The following is a 20,334-nucleotide window of genomic DNA, read 5'->3' on the forward strand; positions in this document are numbered from 1 at the left end:
CTCTCTTTAAAAGGCAAGTATAAAATCAGAGCTGGAGAAACATTAAAGGTCTGCCAAATGCTATGATTAGTCTTAAACTGGGACTTCTCAATGCTACTGCACAGTCTCTGCTACTATTTTCCAGCTGCCTGGTTTCTCTCTGTAGTTAGACTGTTCTTGACACATGGACTATATCTCATATGTATGCCCACCATTCTCCACCTTGCTTTGCAATAGATTTTTCTGTATATTAATCAGGGAGAGGCATCTCACACCTATATTCTGACAAACCCCAAGATTTTCAAGCCAATGCTGTGTTCCAAGAACAGCTGAGTCAGCGGTACTGCTGTCATGAGCCAGCTCCACTCTCCTGCTGGGAAATGTAAATTATCCAGTGGAATAATGATTCAGGATGGGGTAATCAGAGGTGGCTGGATAATTGCACAAACATATCCACACTCAACTCAGCAGTAATCTCCCCTCTAAAGCCAATTCCTTTGGCAAGCGCCTGCCTTGGGCAGCCCAAAGCCATCTCAGGACACAGGTCCCAGGATGGAGGGATGCTCAGCACCAGGTGCATGCCAAAGCAGGACCTGAATCAGAGGAGAGCCCAAAATCCACCCCATCTCACTGACACAAGCAGCTCAGCCCTGTAGGAGATCTCCAACCCTACCCAAATTAATGAGACTGGTCCTCAAAGAAGGAACAGCAGGAGGTACTGGCAACTTATAAAGCAGAGGGAGGAAATTACTCTTCACCAGGGTGTTATTTCTTACTGGGAAGAGCAAGTTACTCAGTGGATGCTGCCTGAGGGGTGCAGGAGAGCCTTGCAGAGAAGCCAAAGCAGACTAAGAGATGAAAATGTTCCCTCAACAGGCCTAAGAGCACAGGTTAAAAACAAGAAACACATGTCAGACTGCAAACAGAGAGCAGCTGAGCAAGTCCCAGCTCTCAGACCAGCCGAGCAGGCACAGGGCTCCCCTGGGAGCGCTCAGGAAGCTAATGAGGAGGTGTCAGCAATTAGAGAGAGCCCAGCCTCCCCTGGGGCTTCCAGGTTTAACACAGAGTGGAGTGAGCAAAGATCTGCGTTAGTGATGGGAGGGAGCTCGAGAGGCTGATGGAGGCCATCCAGGCAGCGCTCAGAGATGCACAGCGGATGCAGATGGATTCGCACTGTCTAGACGAGATTTCAAAGGGTGAGGTGATACTTCCGCTCATTCGATCACCTCCTTGACCTGTAGTTGAGATGGAGCAGGGTGCATTTTAGCAGGAGCTTAGCCAACCCAGATGGAAAATTTGGGAAATTTTCATTAAATCTAGTCAACCCAGCAGCATGCCAGTGAGTCCAAGCTGATATGAAGTTTCGTCTGCAGCCCTTTTGCTGTCCCGTAGTGAGCCTGGCCCTTACACTGGGGCTTCTTAAATGATGTGAAAATAATCTTGACCAAAAAAAATGTGCATAATGTTATATATACATATATATATAAAATATATGAGGTTTTGAGCAACCTAATGTCCCTGAAGAAGTCCCTGCTCATTGTAGGGGTGTTGGACTAGATGAGCTTTGAAGGCCCCTTCCAACTCAAACTATTCTGTGATTGCTCCTCCCTCAGTTGTAAGAAGCTCTGAAAAAAGTTGGCACAAACAATTATTGGTTTAGTTGACTGAACACAGACAAGAAATATATATCTGGGGAGCTGGACTGGGTCTTGAAAAAGGATGTCCCATGTCACCTTCATAAAACAAACTGGGCTCTCTCTAATACAGATCTTAACCTGCAATGTGAAATGGCAGTTTAAAAATAAATTCTTTCTTCAAAAAGTAGGAAAAACAGTCTCCTAATGTGTGTTTACAGAGCACCTAGCACAGCCCTACAGCTGATATAGACCAGGCACACAAAAAGAAAACCTTTAATTCTATGACACAAGCCCTCAGGGATTTCCTCCTCTTCAATGGGTTTCCATGTGCCTTACTTGAAAGGAACTCACAACCAGCTAGAACAGAACAAGCTTGGTTCATAAATGCAGTCTGGGGTTGGCTAAATTGCAAGTTTAGAAAGAAGAAAAGCCGCTAAAGTATTAAATCAATTCTTCTATTTAAGAGTAAAGGCTCTATGAGAGTAATTTATTTAGAAATGATTTGAACTGGGGATTTCCATTCATTAGTTGTGCTCTATCATGACAACCTGAGAAGAAAATCAATAGGAACAACCTTTGCGTTGGTGACTTAATAGTTTCTTGTGATAATATAGGGTCATTACGGCATTCAGCGTGACTAAAATTAGATTGTCAGACTATTATGGAAGAGAGAATAACGCCTCCTATTTTAATGATCATAGAAACGCTTTATGGCATGAGCCATTAACTGGGGGAGAGCAGAGGTCAAAAGGGTGTCATGTACGGCACGTGGGGCCAAGCTTCCTGTGAAGCCAGAAGAGCTATATGCTGGTTGATTAACAGTGAAAAGGAGTGGAGAAAGGTCTTGCTTTTCTTGGTTCAGCTATATATGAAATCTCCCCTAACCACACTTCCCCTTGGCATAAGCCTTTTCAGAGCTGACTGAGAGCAAGCGGTCAGGATTACCCTCCTGTTCGCTGCAGAAGACCCATCTGGGCCATGAGCAGGTTTTCCACGTCCTTTACTTGTCCTTAGACATGAGCCACCTGCTCCATGGAGAACTACCAACTTCTGCATCCCACAGCTCCCCAGCCAAAAGCTGGCCAAAACCCTTTTGCTCCCTTGGCACAGCAGAACCTGCAGAACAGCTTCTTCAGCTAATATAGAGAATAAAAACTGCAACGGATTGAGTTATTTGTGTTACACTTGTTCTAGAGACCACACTAACATGGTACGGTGATGGCAGAGAGTGCCCTTGCATAGCCCAGGATTCTATGACCAAGGGGATGGCAAGGGAAAATTAGGGTACCACTTTTCCCTGGAACAGTGTCTTATCTCTGGGAATTGGGGGGAAACCTGTTCCCACCCCACAGCCATATGGCAGAGCCAAAATGAGGGACCAAGTGCCCCACGTTCTGGTTGAATGGCCAGTCCAATGGAAGGCGCAACCCTCCAATTCCTTTGTCGCCAAGTCCACCGTTTTGCAAAATCTGTAAAGTTAAACTCACATAGCTCCTTGAGCTTTGCAACCCCTTCAAAAGTATTTCTGCTGAAGGATTAAGACCTTAAGTGAGAAAATCTGTGAGCTTAAAGGGGTTTTTTGTTTCTGTTGTGATTGACAGAAATGTAGAATAGTTTATATGGTTTCTATTATGTGAACTGATCTCTCTCAATGTCCATTAAATTCAACATGAGTTTGACACTAAAGGGACGTGAGTTGGTTTATTGTTCCAAATAGCTTTATAACACAAATCAATGTGGATCCACTTTTTAGAAAACTGGACACTAACCAGTAAAACTGTATAAACAGAACCACCTGGAGGCAAAGTATCCATTGACGTACCATTCTTTACTGAAAGCCCCATTAAAAGAAAACAAAACTGCTGCCTGCAATCAACAGAATGAACCCTGGGCACCAAAATCCATACTCAGTCTGTAACCTAAATGGACCCAGTTTGTTTTTCTAAAAGCAATTATGTATTTGTTATTGGCAGACCAGTTTAACTGCCAACCTGAGTACAACTAACAGAGAAAAATTATCTGGCTTCCAATATTTAATCTCCCTATAGGTCACTCAAAAACTGTTTGCACAATCATTTGTTAATACACTGATATAAACACTCGAACGAATCAATGGCAATAATGAAACAAAAGCTACTTTGTGTCTTTAAATTGAACCGTGAAGGGAATGCAGCTAGACATAGGCATGTATGAATGGGATCCCAGTGCAAGCTGCCTAAATCAGTCCATGTAAACTGTCAGGATTACGATATGCCTGGGGTTATATGCCCATATTTTTCCCTGTCTTACATGGGATTGTGCTCCATGAATAGTTCTGAAGACAGCAAGACAGCTTCCAGAGCCAAGCGGTTTGCGGTGTAACGGCACTGGAGTTTGGCTCCCCGATAAACCACATTCGCAGGCGGATGCCAGTGACTCTTCACTGCTGCTGTTCTCAACATGCCACACATACACGCTTGCAAACAAGGAGTTAGGTGACAATCTGCAGGGCAGAAGCCCTCAGCGATGAAAGATTGTAAGTGGTAATTGAGTACAGTGAGCAGTTAACTCCTGGCAGTGATTTAAGTGACCTTCCTCCTCTCAAGGAGCTTTGGATTTAAGCTCCATGCAGATGAGAGTAATGAAACTCTTCAACCCAAAAATTCAGTGGCAATTAAATGTGTTATTCAGTACTCACACCCGCGTACATGTACGATATAAATGTGTCATTTGGTATGCATGCATATATGCATATATTTTCTTTGCACCGATTATATCAACCAGTTTCTCAAGTTAAAATGCAGTGCGAATGAAAAGATCAAGTCTTTTCAAAATAAGAAATACCTTGAAGTGAATTATTGTTCTGTACACCACGTCTCCTCAACCCTTCATTGTACACTTTAGGCAAACCCAGACATTTCTGTTGAATAAACATAGAAGTAGACAGTAAGTCCATTGTCAACAAATCGGTCTCGGTGGGAACCGGTGTGTAATGCCATCAGCTGCTGGTGGCTGCTACTCTGGTGACACAAATGCAGCTGGACAGGTTCAGGATAGGATGCCTGGTTTACTGTGGCTTTTTCTTGCTCTGGCAGTGTTTTTACCTTGGTCTACATGGATAAATGCTCATTTTGTACTTTGGCCATGAACAGGTGAGCGTGTCTAGTTTCAATACTCCTGTGTACTGTGGCCTTCACAGTTAATTTCAGCCTGAATCCTTTTGAAGGAAAACTTCAAAATAAAAAAAAAAAAGGAAAAAGGACAGATTGCAAGAAGGGGGATGCAGTGGGAAATGTGGCCACTTCTAATTTTTGGGTGTCCAAGCTGAGAATCTTCAACAAGGCTTCTTGTCTGACACCCTGGAGCACCTGTCTCCTGAAAACCGAGCCTAGTTAAAGTACACAGCAGGGATCCCACACTAGTGCTGGGCAACTGTATCCCAGCAGCAGAAATGACGGATGGAGACCCCATCGTGCTGCACATGCAGTTGGCTGAGAACAAGACCAGTTAGTCCCCATAGCCAGCCCTGCTAACACGGCCAGCCTTACCCCAGTCCTGCCCAGTATCCAGCACTGATCCAGGCTGGGCAGATTGGCTCTCAGCACATGTACAGTGATGGAGGCACATGAAAGGATTAGTTGGGCTTGAAAATCTGCATTATGTCACCTCTTTCCGGTAGCCACGCTGCTAGTAAATCTGTGCCCTTAAAACACAGTTCAGGCTGCTCTTTACCTAGAGGAAAAAAAAAAAAAAACAGAGAAAAAACTTATTTAAGAACTTTATATAAAGAAAAAACAAACAAGCCTGGCTAAGACCTAAAATATCTTGGAGAGAAACATACAGATGTTTAGAGCAGGGGATAAAAAAAGGTTTTCATCTTTCTTGTACATCAAAAGATGTTTAGGATGAGTTTTAAAAGTCCCCAATTCCACATCTCACTTGTAGGTAGATGAGAGACTTGATATTCTTGCAAAATAGATGCAAAGGCTGCTTAAACTGAATGCCTGACGTCTATATGGCACAATGTGAGATGAGATTTATAAACGTCTGATCCTGAACCCACTGGAACAATTAGTGGAGCTCAAAAGTAATTTTGAATCCTTTAGTCAGTTTAAAAGACATATAGATGAGGCTCTTAAGGACATGGTTTAGTGCTAGATTTAGGTTATGGTTGGACTCAATGATTTTAAGCGTCCCTTCCAAACAAAATGATTCTATGAGTCTATGCATGATGTCCCAGCTGATCTCCAGGACAGCCCAGGGCTCCCTGGCCCTGAAGTTCCCTGAGCTGCCCATCTTCTTCTGCATCTACATAAACCAGGGCAGCTGTACAGAAATTCAGGTTGAACCCAGGTGACTCAAAGCCTCCTGAAACTGCTACCTTCCCCTTTATTTATTTTTCTGGAAAAGATGGAGTGGGGAGCTACAAATCTGGTTAAAGAGCTAAATAGATGTTGTTGCTTGCTTTCCAAAGGGGCTTCTCAGTTGCCCAAAGCACACGTGCTGCTAAGAAGTAACAGCAGACCCCTGTGAAAGCTGAGTGTGTTTGCTGACAGGGTACATTGCTAAGGCTTGTGGTAACCCTAGAAGTTAATTTAACACTTTTTTATAAACCAAGCCTCTTTTTTTTCCCTTTTTTCTTTTTTTTTTTCTTTTTTCATTTTTGGAGGAATGAAGAATTATTGTAGAGATGGCATATAAGGACTGGAATAGTGCTCAGGGCATCTGAGTTCCATTTCCTGCTTTATTTGCTGCAAGATTCTCCCCAAAATCACTTCAATTCTCTCTCCCCTTGCTTGTCTAGACAGCAGAGCGCTGAAGGCAAGGGCCACCTCTCCCTTTGCGTGAAATCTGCTCTGACTGAAATCAATAGCAAAACGCTCACAGGACATAGCCCAAGCATCACTGAAGGCAATGGCAAAACTCCTGCCAACTTCAGTGGGGCCTGAATTTTACCATATATATTTCCACAGTGCCTAATTTAATGGGGCCTTTTTCTCAGCTGGGGAGTGAGATGCCCCTGTAACACAAATAATGGTAATTATAAAATACCTCTCACCTACACACAGCAGTCCACAGTGTGGGGAACGTGACAAAGACCAGAGCTCTTGCTCAGGAAAGCTTCCAGCAGCAAGGCACGAATGGATAAATTATAGGAGAAAATAGTAGCGACAGGTACCATCCAGGCAAAAGAAAAGGCAGCGTGTGGTAATTGGAGCTGGAACGCTTCATGGAGCAGCTGTATTTCAGGAGCTCTCTGAAGGAGGAAAAACCATGGCTGGGAAAACTTACAGAGGCTATTGCAGGCGTGTGGGTGGTAAATAAACTGTCTGAGGCTGTGTAGTCAGGTTTAGCCTTGAGTGAAATATTGTGGAAACTCTTAGCAATAAGGATTTCTAATGAAAATCTTGACAGAACTTTTAATGATACGATTGCTCCAGGGGGTTGTAATGAAAAAGGTGAAGCTCGTAACATTTTGGACTGCCCTGTCAGCTTTCATCCTGACAGACTGAACTTTAGCTGTTCAATTCCCAGACTGAAATGGTGCCAGGATGATGTCGCCTCCACTCCTCAAACATTTACTGTGTGTTTTTATTCAAACATCATGCAATAGCCAAGGGCAAACAGTACGACTTTGCTGCATCTTTGTAACACCTCAGACCTCATTGCAACACGTAGTGAGAAACCTCTTTGGTGCTGGGTTCAAAACTGTCTCTTCTCTTGGCAGAGGACACTTGAACTGGCTTCAGCTGGACCGCCGGGTGCTGGAACATGACTTCCCCAAAAAGTCAGGACCGGTTGTTTTGTACTTCTGTGTCAGGTAAGTGATGGGAAGCCCTTCCCATGGGATACAGCTGTGGATGACCCATTTCCCAGAGGCCAAGAAACGAGGCTGTGAGGTTCTCACGCTGTAGAAATGCCTGTGAACAAACAAACACTTTTATAGAGGTTCTTTTCGAGCTCTTCAGCTTTGAAACTCCTCTTATACAAGTGTAAATGAGTAGTACCCACACTAACACCCATTGCTGCCAAGAGAGAAACGTGTATGAGGGCAAGATCAAACGTTATGTCTTTACATTTTTATTTGTGGGGTTTGAACTCCTGGAAGTCCAAGCTGGGTAGGACTGCAGAACAAATAAGTCTTTCTGTCAGGATACTCAACCTGAGCCAGTCACCTGGAGAGAAAATACTCACCAGTGAGTCACCCATTTCCTCTGGGTTATGCCCAGGGTGTGCGTTGTGTCAGGGACCAAATTAATCCTGGTATAGCTCTGCCGTATTTGCCTTCTGGACTGAACCACATCATGGTATAATGAATTACCCACACATAGCAAATTATGGCATTTTATGGCAACCAGTTGGCTTCTGCATGGGCATAGAATATATTCATAAACTGGACCAGACTAGAAAGGTTTGAATGGAGATTATCATAGTTTGGGAGCGTTTCTCTTCATGCGGGAATTTTGCAAGGAACTGTTAGTATTTGGAAGCCGATAGAAGCTGCCGGTGCTCCTGTGTGCACAGTGACTTTGCCTCCAAGGGAGATAATTTCTGAGAAGACAAATTTGCTCTTGCAGCTTTAAAACACCCAGAGAGAAGCTGGGGGTGGGATGGCATATGTACAAAATTAAGTTGAGGGTTTTGACTTACTTTTAATGGATAGCTGATGTCTAGAACTAGCCAGTGCAGTGTTACTCTGTCTTTTTCTGTTAGCCTTTCCACTCCAGTGTTATATTACATCTGACATCACTCTCATTCATTTCATAGTACCCACAAAAAATGTAGACCTACTTTTGAGTTTCTTCCCCTGAGTGAAGCTTTTTCCCCTGCATAGCGATAGTTGTTCATTTAACTTCAATTACAAGGGAGACTTCTCAAGGGAAGAGACTCTTTGTTCTGTTACGTCCCCATATTTAGTGGTGGATCTATCTTAGGACAAATCCCCACGATTCCAGAACTGTCCTGCTGTCTCCCAAGAGAAGAGGTTAGTCTATATTTTGGGTGCTTCAAACCATAAGGGTAGATCTAAACATTTCCAGTGTATATGATCCAGATCCACTTGTGCTTAGAACTACACAAAACTGTTGGTGCTCTTCTGCAAAACTAATAGACTTCTAGGCAGATTAAAAAACAAACAAACCAACAAAAATTAAGAACACATTAAGAAGACGGCAGCTCTGTTATCAAGCATCTTGCCTAGGGGCCAAATTGAGAAGTCTGCACCAGTACAGGGATCCCACACAAAGCAGGGAAAGCTCTGACTTAGCAAGAACTAAGTGCAGATTTGAGGAGCGGAACTGCTAAATGTGTGAAAGCCGGTGCTCCTGAGCCATTCTCATATTCATTTCAAAGACCACTCAATGAGCATAAATATTGCCATCTGTATTGTTTTATGAGAGTTGGCAGCACAGTGGAGACAAGGCATTCTAGCAGGATCTTAGCCAAGAGACATCTTAGGACTATGGATCCATACAACAGTTAGTGATTGAGTAACCTATCCTGTTCTGGAATTGCAATCCATAGGCGAAATCCATAGCAGAAAAGTCAGCATTCAGTATCCGAAAAGTGTGTGAAAACGAGACTGACTATGGGCTTATACTCTTGTTTGTGGTAGTAATGAGTGGATTGTCACAGCAAGTTACGATTTGAATTGGACTGGAAGACCAGATGACTTAAAAGTTAGGAAACGGCATTAACTTACCAGGGCTTTTCTACTGTGTATTTCCTCTGTGGATGTTAGACTCTGGCAAGAAGTTTCCCAGCACATAGAGTTCCCATGTCCATCTCCAAATCTAATCTGAGCAGAAGGCAATTGGAGAAGAGATGGATGCCAGCCAGCTGGCTGAAGTTGGGAAGGCCCCAGGTATCTGCTACCCAGCAGTTTCAGTTCTGGCTTGGGAACTAAAGCAAGGGCTGAAGAAAAGGTTGTGAAGAGACCCATCCATAGACAGGGTTGTATTTCAATAATCTCAAGGTGCACAACAGTTTGCAGAGCCATCCATATCCATACCTTTAAACAGAATGCTTCTTGTCCCCTGATATCAGGAGGTGGAAAGTAAAGATAACTAATGCTGTACCATAGATAGTTACAAATGTACTAATTGTTAAGGGAACAGGTGCCCATGACACCTACTGTATCATTGGTAAAGGTTTGCCTGTGTTTGCAGATATGTTTCTTGCATTATTGCAAGCTGAAAAAGCTTAGGTTCGTGCTGGGGGTCCTAATTGGGGGGATAGTAATACAAGTAACTGAATGTGCCAAATGTTTGTTACAGATAAATCTATTTACTGTATCAGGATTTAGCTATCATGTGGGTTTTTCCCTCTAGTCAAAGTAAATGTGTAGTTCCACCAGACTGGGTAACAACTGGAGACATGAAGCTTCAGGCAAAACCACTAAATGGTAGTTTGTCAAGAGGAGAAGCTACAAAGGAACCATTTTCACCTTTTATGTGACCATCAAATTGTTTTTACCTTTAACATGCCTGCAGCAATGCTGATGGGCAGCATGCCCACCAAAGATGCCATAATTTCTAGACTGCTTTGAAAGTACATTTAAAGGGAGGCATGCCTTTTTAAGCAAAGGTTTCTTGGAAGAACCGTGCTGAAAATAGAAGCTTTCACAAGTTCTGCAGCGTGAAATTCTCCTCCCTTGTTTAAATCTCTGCAGCACTGTTGTAGCTTTGTCTTTTGACACACATTTCCTTGACGTTTGACATTGTTGAACTTTGATGTCCAGTCTCTTTACGCTCTTCCATAACCAAAGATGAAAAATTTCACAGCACTGTGTCAAAGAAGGATGTTCTTAGGCATTAGTTCAGAAGAAATTGCTTCTGCCCTTGTACACTTGCACAGCAAACTGAAGCCTCTCTGTCTTCAGGTTGTCATCTACAGCTTCTCTGGAAGCACAGCACTAGGAACCTAGGAAGCAATCAGAACTGCTCAGGCAGCTGTGAGCTGCCCCATGGCTATCCTTGTGCAATATTATTTTTATGAGACTCCGCTAATATCCCTTTAAATAGCTTTAAAGCCATACGTGAAAGCAAGAGGGAGTGCCATGGTTGTTGGTGAAACTTATTCCCTGCCTCAGAGGGTTTACAGTGCAGATCACAGAACCACAGAATGGTTGGGGTTGGAAGGGACCTCTGGAGATCACCCAGTCCAACCGACCTGCTAAAGCAGGTTCACCAGAGCAGATCACACAGGAAGGTGTCCAGGTGGGTTTGAATGTCTCCAGAGAAGGAGACTCCACAACGTCCCTGGGCAGCCTGGTCCAGGGCTCTGGCACCTCAAAGTAAAGAAGTTTCTCTTCATGTTCAGATGGAACTTCCTGTGCTTCAGCATTTGCCTGTTGCCTCTCATCCTGTTGTTGGGCACCACTGAAAAGAGTCTGGTCCATCCTCTTGACACCCACCCTTGAGATATTTATAAACATTGATGACATCCCCTCTCAGCTTCTCTTCTTCAGGCTGAGCAGCCCCAGTCTCTCCCCATAAGAAAGATGTTCCAGACCTCTCATCATCTTTGTAGCTCTCTGCTGGACTCCCTCCAGTAATTCCTTGTCCATCTTAGAGTGGGGAGGCCAACAAACTGAGGAGCCAGACAAACCAAGCCAGCTAAAGTCTAGGTGAAGTGAAGGATGGGGATGAAGGATGGAGGAGTTAATTAGTTGATTTTGTTTTTAGACTAGGACAGTGAAGCTGGACCTCACAACATGAGCTGTATGGCGAAGGGCAGGAATGTGAACAAAGTGTGGAGAACCCAGGAGCACCAAGGAGGTCAGAGGAAAACAGAGCTGGCAGGGCTTCCAGTAAAGGTTGTTATAGTTTTGGCAGGGAAGGAAGGTTTTTGCTCTGACTCACCCAGGCAGGGGAAGGAAGGTAAAGCGACTCCCTTTGTGTAAATCTTTGAGACGAGAACAGACCAGAGCATAGATATGCTGTTCGTTCATGGAAAGTAAAGCTGGCCAGTCTTCCCAGTGAATTCTCTCTCCCAAACAACGGCCTTGTGGGATTAGCAATCCTTAGCTAGGGAACTACCAGCATGGGTCTGATCTCTTTACCTTCCAGTTGTCTGTCACACTGTTAATTTATATGAACAAACTCAGCAAATAACATTCACCTCACTGGTGGATCTTTTCCCACGAATGAATATGTGTGCTCTCAGGGTAGCTCCACCAGCTAAAGAGTGTCAACTCACTGCAGAAGTCGTCACGCTAAATCAGAACATTTCTCATGTGGAAATTATTTTCTTTCAGGGAAAAAGAAAAAAATAAATCCTCAATACTCAAATACACTGTGGGGCAGAGTTTGTATCTATGGCCCAGCAATATTCCCACAAAGGAATGCCTGTGTCCAGCAATGTCTGGCATGTGTTCATATGCACTGGCTAGGCTGAAGTCAGCACAGGAGCCGTGGGGGTTCAGGACTTCAATATTGAGGTCAGATGTTTTGAGAGGTTACCACAGTAACTATAGAACAAAGTGGCCTTAAATCAGAGACCAGCACTGAAACACAGAGTGCAAAGCTCACGCGTGCCATCGCTTTCTTCACCCTGAAGGAATGTAGCTCTGTGTGCACCAGCGGTGGCCCAGGTCTGAGGCTGATGGGGCAGATGTCTGAGGTGGGACTCACCACACCGAACCTGAGATGTTTACCTGGCAGATGGTTCAATGTCAAGGCTAATTAGTGCAGCCTCCCTGTGTAACCACTGGAAAGAAACAGGCATTTTTCAGGATCAATTCATTCGACTTATATTAGATGACTGCTTTGGAATTCATTAAGTTGCAGTTTAAAATACTTATGTCTCTTCTCTGACCTGAAACCCCTACTCAGACGTAGGCATCTACATTGCAGCTACTTCTTTTCACCTGATGAATCCCCTCTGTGTGCATCAAGGGCAGCCCATAGATTCAGATTATTATTTCAAATGGGGTCGGCACAGCCGGGGTTGAGGAGGCATTCCTCATCTACAAGGTTTTGCTTGACTGCCTGAGCGGAATCGGACCAGATTTCAGCTGCTAATGAGGCCTTATGCTATTTTAGGTTTTCAGCTGTCCTTTATATCCAGTCTTTAAACATGTGTTCCATTAGAAAAGGATTAATGTTAACAATAAGAGAAGTGGGAGACCGTTTGGAAACAGCTAACCCTGGAAGGGAGACAGTGGTTGGTAATAGAGGCTGTTCATAGGGCTGGATGGACCTTACAACCTGCTGCTGCCACCCATATTGGCCAGAAGACATGCACAGGGTGCAAATTCATGCCATCATGCTCCCAACTTGCCCGACTCACTCATGTGGTGATCCCAGCACACCATGGCTGTGTGAGCCATTCATTTCCACTCAGCTTTGTACCTCTCCAAGAAATTAGATTAGGGGCTGGTGATGACAGCAGCTCGCTGTGGTAGGAAGAGCAGAACAGAACCACACTAAATTAACCAGAGCAATTTATTTGTCTCACTCATAATGGGATATTCCTCCATCCAGAGTTTTCCCCACCAGAGAGGTGTATGTGGCACTGCACCGCACTGCTCCACGCAAGGAATGAGGAATCACCAGTTCCCGTCTCTCCCCTCCAAGGAGAGAGAAGGAGCAACCCTCTCTCTGCCCCATTGTGCGAGACAGGGGTTTATGGGAACAGGGGAGAGAGGTCTGAGGAGATTATCAAATACATCATTTTTGCAGCCAGGGGAGAGGGAAAGAAGTGGCGGAGTTTTCTCTCACCCATGGATATGCTTCATCTCGCCTGCTAGCACCCAGGAGAAGATGCTGGGGAGAAAATGTATACACAAATTGCTCTGTTCCTCTGTTCTTCCCTTGCAGAACCCTCTGCAGGGGGAGCTGCAAGGAGGGTGGCGCTGAACCCCACTTTGCCGTGGAGCTTGATACTCCCAGGATTGTTCAGGGAACTTCCTTGAGATGTTTTGGCACTTTGGGGTGCTCTGTTCTCATCCTCATTGCTAGTCGTCTCTTCTCTGAGCTCCTTCCACACGCAGTCTCCACACCAGCACTGAGCTGGTAACTCCTCACACCAAGCTCGCAGGCAGTTTATGTTACATATAAGAGAGACAAAGAGATGTCTCCTCCTCATATTCTATCTCTACAGCCCCATGCACTGCTGGGGTACTGTAAAAACAATAGCAAAAATCAGAATATCAAACCCACATAACCAACCCAGCTCAACTAAGCTTGATTTCAGGGGGTTTTGTGATTTGCTCTGTTTGTGAAGTCCAGCAAAACCATGCCATAACCCACATCTCTTTGTACAGCCTGTGTTTTGCTGGTTGGTTTGCATCAGCTGTGCATACGCTAAGAGGAAAGATCTCAAAAGCCAGCAGCCCTGCAAACCCCCTCCTCCCACCCAGCCACAGTGTATAAATACAGCGACTCAGACCTTGTTTGTGCTGGCAGACAAGGCTCCCTGCAGACAATTTATTGCAGCCTTCTCAGTGTGGCCCCCTGCTCTGTTCACCCGGGGGAAGGTGTAATAAATTGCCTGCGGGGAGGCTTTGCTCCTCAGAGTCTCTTTAGAGATATGAGAAACTTCTGTCCGGTCAGAAGATTTACTCGTGTGAAAACTGACCTTTGCTTGAGGAAGGGAACTAATGGGGCTCCGCTACTTAGCGCACAGCTCTGAGCTAAGCCATCCATTACACACACATCTTAATGGCAGTCTGGCTCTTGAGTCCCATAACATCATTTCTGTTTGCTGCTTAACTGGGAATATATTTGTAGAAGTGAACTGTGTTTAGAGAAGGAGATAAGTTGTTTTTCCTTCCTGTTCAGCCACCTGAGGGGGAAGAAAAAGCAGCATTCTAAAAATTTGTTGATTTAAGGCACATTTTGAATGTGTTGATGCTGGCAGCATTGTCTTGTCTAATTTTGGGAAGTATTTAGACAGCATGATAGATACTATGCAGAAATGATGGATGCTGTCAGCGTAGGATTTGTACCTAATTTGGATCAAGCAGCAATAGCAATGTCGATGCCTACACACAGACGCTCTGACTGGGTCAAAGTCATGCAGACATTGTTTCCATTTTCATCAGAATTTGTGAGTTTAGACCTTACACCAGTGGGTGTGATTTGCTGTCATCAGTGAAGCAAGAAGAAAAGTCTGTTATCAGGGGTCCTATCATCGCAGCATTGTACAAAAGAGTAGAGTCAGTGAGTAAGTAAACCCCATACCAGCTTTCACAGCCAAATCTTACCTTTGTGTGTGGCTGCTGGAGGGATTTCTATTCCTAAAAAGGTTCAAGATCCTCAGATGAAAGATGGTCCCCAAATCACAGAATCACAGAACGGTTGGGGTTGGAAGGGACCTCTGGAGATCATCCAGTCCAACCCACCTGCTAAAGCAGGTTCACCAGAGCAGATCACACAGGAAGGTGTCCAGGTGGGTTTGAATGTCTCCAGAGAAGGAGACTCCACAACCTCCCTGGGCAGCCCATTCCAGTGCTCTGGCACCCTTATTCTGTGATTCTGTCTCCAGGGATGGGGTATCTACCAGTTCTCTGGGCAACTTGTTCCAGTATTTTACCACCCTCACAGTAAAAAATGGGAAAAAGTAAAACGTTTCTTCCTCATGTCTAGCCTGAATCTCCCCTCCTTTATTTTAAAACCATCAGTCTTGTCTTACCCACTAAATGGGAGCGTGCTAAGAGAGAATTTTGCAGCAACCCCAACTCAACTTAACAGCACTGAAAGTATTTTTTTCAGGAAAATGACTTGGTGAAAAAATTGTTTTGTCACCCAGGATGGCATTCAAAGAGTGGTTGCAATGAGCTACAAATCATCAGCATGCAGAGATTTATATAAATACGAGATTAGGATATTGCTGCTACCCACCAAATACTGACAGAGTAGCAGCAAGTTACCTCTAACAGCCAAATTATCACTTGTGGCAAGGATCAAAGGGCAGGAAAGAGCTTGGCTGGTGCTCAGGAGAGTGTGGGGAAATGTCCCTGGTGACTGAGGGAGAGGAGGGGAGGAAGGCAGCATGCTGCTGTCATCTGTCACTGTTCCCACATCCTACTTGGGACAGAAAACCCCATCACTCCAAGCCAAGGGGAGCTGCAACAGCGTTTTTGTACAAAGCTGCACTTGTGTTGCACCCTAAGCTCCACGGGACATTTCAGGGGTTGAGCAATGTGCAGAATATATCGAGCTGGTGGCTGCTTTTATGGCGTGGTCAGGCCTGGTTCCCCACCCAGTGAGAGGACAGAGGACTCACTGTACTGAGGTCAGTGCCTTTCCAGGTGATGCTTGATGCTGTGATCAAACGGGAATGTGCCTTGATTTCTCTCCTTCTCTATGTTGATACTGGAGCACTTTGTGATTTGCAAACTCCCAAGACATACAACCTGCAAGAGAGGAAGAGAGCTGGTCTCTACATATTCCAAAGCAGATCCCTTAGAATCATAGAATCATAAAATCATTTCATTTGGAAGAAACCCTCAAGATCATCGAGTCCAACCATGACCTAACTGTAGCACTAAACCATATCCCTAAGGACCTTATCTATACGGCTTTTAAACACCTTCAGTGATGACGACTCAAACACTTCCCTGGGCAAGTACTTAGTACTTCTTACTTGGAGAAGATGGGGCATAGGAATGAGTGAAGATCCCCCAAATGCCTGGTTTTCCAAGAGTTAAACGAGCCAACCTCTTGCAAACACTGAGAGAAATTGATGTGTAATGGGTAAAGGTGCAAACAGCTCCATAGTACAGTACAGCTGGCAGGAACAAGCAAGGGAACAGGCTCAGGATTAATGACATCCACAGCCTTCTTTTAAATTTTATTTGCTGCAATTCCCTGTATTTCTGGAGTCACATTCACCTTCTGTTTTGTGGTTTCCTTGCAATGAGGTAAAAGTTGACATAGGTCTCTCTTGCTGTGTCCTGTCACCCAAATACCCACCCCTGGTGCTGGGCAAGGTGGGGCTGAGTGTGGCACAAGAACAGGGGACATGGGGTCAGGATTAAAATAAATGAAGAAGTGGGGTAAATGGAACCTTTTAAGCACCCCTGATTTTCATTCCTGGCTAATTACTTAACAGGCCAACTACTTAGCATGACCATTGTCGGCTTTAAGTGTGGCCACATAAAAGCGAATGCCCATGACTGTTGGCAAACAGGGCTGGAACATGAAAGGAGCACTGCAGCCTGAGCTGTTCAGAATGCACATTTAGCACAGGACACTGGACATAATGACATCTGCATTTAAATCCATTATACTGATGCATGTGATTTTTCTTTTCCTGGCTAGCAAATGGCCTCATATTTTTCAAATTATCCTCTGAGGTTTTAAATGACAGGGTGAGGGATAATTAGCCAGACCCCAGGGTGGATGAGGCAAAAAAGGGGTCTCTTCCATTATCCATTGCTTTGTAATAATGAAATACAAGTGCATTAAGAGAGCCACCGAGCTCTGCTGACACCTCTGTCCTGTGTCCCAACCAGCATGGAGTCAGCCAGACGGGAAGGACATGGGACACTCCTGAACACCTCAGTCCTTTCTCTCAAGTCTGAATGCGTTTCCCACCCAGGGCAGGAGGAAGCACAAGGGAAGGTGACTGCACATCAAAGCCAAAATCCTTTTGCTTCATTCTGACTTCTCCCATGAAATCGGGTTTTACGCTTTATTTTCCTTTTTAATGGGGAAAAATAATGTTTTCACCAGTGGAGAGAAGAGTCATTTGGGTCTGTTATTGTGCGATTTTTCCCAGAGCCACATGTACTGGTATGTCCCTCACCCAGCTATGTCTTGTGCCCCTCTGGCCACCCTCCTGCCTACATCCTAGGGCAGCAGCACATCTGAGGAGCAAGGCATAACAGGACAGTAACAAGAGAACACTTTGCTGTGTCCTTGCCTGTTCTGGGCTCTCCAGATGGCAGAGGGACCCTTTGTCCCAGTCAGGGCTCCAGTTTCAATGGCAGTTTTTTCTGGTAGGGATACTACTCAAAAAGATGCTCTTCCTCAATGAATCTAAGTGTTGAAATCTTTTTGAGGTCTTCTAAAGTCCTCTCAGTGTTATCTTTGAATTTTCTTGGAAGAAGACATCATAGCACCAAAATGGGAGCATCAGAGTGCTTCTTTTTGTTGAAAAAATGGGTTTGCTGTTGGATAAAAGCCTTTTGGACCAGCTGGTTCCCACCAGAGTCAAACTTCTCAAGAACCAGGATAATATCACTGCCCCCAGACAGATCATACAATCATAGAATCATTTTGGTTGGAAAACACCCTCAATATCATTGAGTTCAGCCACAACCTAACTCTGGCACTAAACCATGTCCCTAAGAACTTCATCTGCGTGTCTTTTAAGCACCTCCAGGGATGGTGACTCAACCACTTCCCTGGGCAGTCTGTTCCAATGCCTGACAACCCTTCCCAGGAACAAATTTTTCCTTATATCCAATCTAAACCTCCTCTGGTGCAACTTGAGGCCATTTCATCTCATCCTATCACTTGTTACTTGGGAGAAGAGACCAACACCCTCCATGCTCCAACCTCCTTTCAGGCAGTTGTAGAGAGTGAGGAGGTCTCCCCTCAGGTCCTGTTCTCCAGGCTGAACAATCCCAGGTCTCTCAGCTGCTCCTCATCAGACTTGTGCTTCAGACCCTTCACCAGCTTTGTTAGATAAAAAATCCATTTCCTGTCGTCATGCTTTGAAATAGCATTGTGTTGAGGACCACAGTGAAATATGTTCACCATTTGACAGATTCTACTTGGAAATAAATGCACAGGCTTGTGATCTCAGACACTGGGACAGTACATTTGCAGGGTCAGGAACCTGACTGCTGAGAGTTTGGTCCCTATTAGGTGATAGATGGCTAATTTTTTAATATATATATATATATAGTTTCTTTTGGTGTGTGGCAATGGGGAATGCTGCTCTTTTCAGCTCTCACTGACCACACAAGCCCACCAACAGCTCAGGTGCTTTTGGAGGCCATTTCCCCAATAGTCCTGAGCCCTCCTATCCCCACTGCAAGGATGAAGCACTAGTGACCAAACATCTTCCCAACACTGCTAAATGTTCCCATCCACACATACATCACTGGGTTCGCATACAAGCCAGGGAATCTCCACCTTCTGAAGAACCAGTAATCAAACTGGTGAGTCCAATGCTCAGGGAGGCATTTCTCCCTCCTGCAAGGTGGAGGTGAGCATGTGTGTAATGGAAAGGAGGAATTACTTTAGTGACAGTTTCCCATCACCCAAGGATCAGGAGTTTCCACGGGTGCTTCTCACAGGCATCACTGTATAAACGTCTGTGCTTGGTTGGTTACGATGGGAACTGCCATTCATCACGATGTGAGGGGCCTTAAGCTGTCTCAGAGCAAGTTGTCAGTTAACCAACGCTTAATATAGAACAATCTGATCAGTACGAGGCATGTCCTCGCAGCTAAGAAGCCTTAAACGTTTCAGAAGCAGCAGCTTCTGAAGTCTTCCAAGCAATCTTCTGCAGTATTCATTATTATCTTCCTGCCGACGAGAGGGAGCAGTCAAGATAGGCACTTTGTGTTCATTACGCAGCGTAATATTCACTGGTCTATTTAATTAATGCTTAGAAAATGTACTTGATGAATCATAAGCTACTGGGGGTGGGGCGGGATGGGGAAGGCAGAAATAGATTAGCATTGGCTGATCTTTTAAACTTTTTCAAAAATTATTTCTCTGTTTTTTACACTTAAAAAGTCCTGTGGGGTTGTTCCCCCTTCTTGCAAGCACCTAATTTCTCACAGCAGTGCTGTCTGGCTACCAAGGAACCCCTTGTAGGAGCTGCTTGAGGCAAAGCTGTTTGTTGGTTGTACTGCAAGAGACGTCGGTAGCTGAGCTGAGGTGTCAGACACACGGTGCTGCCTGTTTCTCCGTCCAGCCCATCCATTATTTCATGGATATATCAGAGGAATGATGCTCTCAGGGGAGTCCTCAGCAGAAATCTGAGAGTCCCCCTTAAAACTGAGGATTTTGAATCACGCCGTAAGAAAGGGCTTAAAAGCTTAACAGGCAAAGCAGACAAAGAGGGTCTGAGAAGGGAGGGGTATTTTCTAAACACAACAGCCTCAAGCAGCTAAACGTTTTCCTGAAGGTCACGAAGGAAACCTGTGTCCGAGGCAGGAATTTAACCCAGATTATTTTGCTTGGTTCACTGCCTTAGCAGCTGGATGCTTCTTCCTGCCTCCTTAGTCACTGACACTGGTTGTTGTAAAGTGTTGTTTCCTTCACCGTATTTGGAAGAGGTGGCAACGGGAGGAGATCTGACAGAGATTCACCAGCAGCGCAAAAAATGTGTCTTTCCCTCCTCTTCCTGTCCTTGCAGCTCCGGCTGTGAATTCAGGGGACTCTGCTCCAATTCGGGTTTTCTGAGCCTGCCACACAGCAAATCCCATCAGGGTTCTCTCAGGAAATCGTTTTCTTTTAAGTAGCAGCGATTTCCCGGTGCACACGTTTTGCATTTGTCTGTGTGCCTGTGTGAGAACCAGTAGCTCCCCAGCACACTCTCCACTCTGGAGATCACGAGAATTGGGTCTTCTTTGTGCAGATGAAGTCTCTTGTGCAGGCTCTGTGCTCACAGAGACTCAATTTTGTATAGAAAATGGTCTGTGTACCTATGTGGAAAGCCTTGGGAAAATAGCCTTGCAGACTTAAGAAAGAGATGCAATATTGCCCTCTAGTGATGGCGAGGGTGGTCTCGTTTGAACACCGATGAAACAAGCAAACAAACAAAAAAA

The 20,334-nt window shown here is 44.8% G+C and overlaps 1 protein-coding gene across 9 annotated transcripts in view; it reads left to right on the forward strand.

Annotated features, from left to right (window-relative positions):
* Positions 1-20,334, forward strand: part of FRMD4A (FERM domain containing 4A) — a 388,388-nt gene that overhangs the window by 284,761 nt on the left and 83,293 nt on the right. For all 9 annotated transcript variants that reach the window (XM_065829459.2, XM_065829460.1, XM_065829457.2 and 6 more), the window contains exon 4: positions 7,324-7,416. In XM_065829459.2, the coding sequence (XP_065685531.1) occupies positions 7,324-7,416 (93 nt within the window). The remainder of the gene's footprint in view (positions 1-7,323; positions 7,417-20,334) is intronic.

This window comes from Patagioenas fasciata, chromosome 1, assembly GCF_037038585.1.
Source record: "Patagioenas fasciata isolate bPatFas1 chromosome 1, bPatFas1.hap1, whole genome shotgun sequence".
NCBI lineage: Eukaryota > Metazoa > Chordata > Aves > Columbiformes > Columbidae > Patagioenas > Patagioenas fasciata.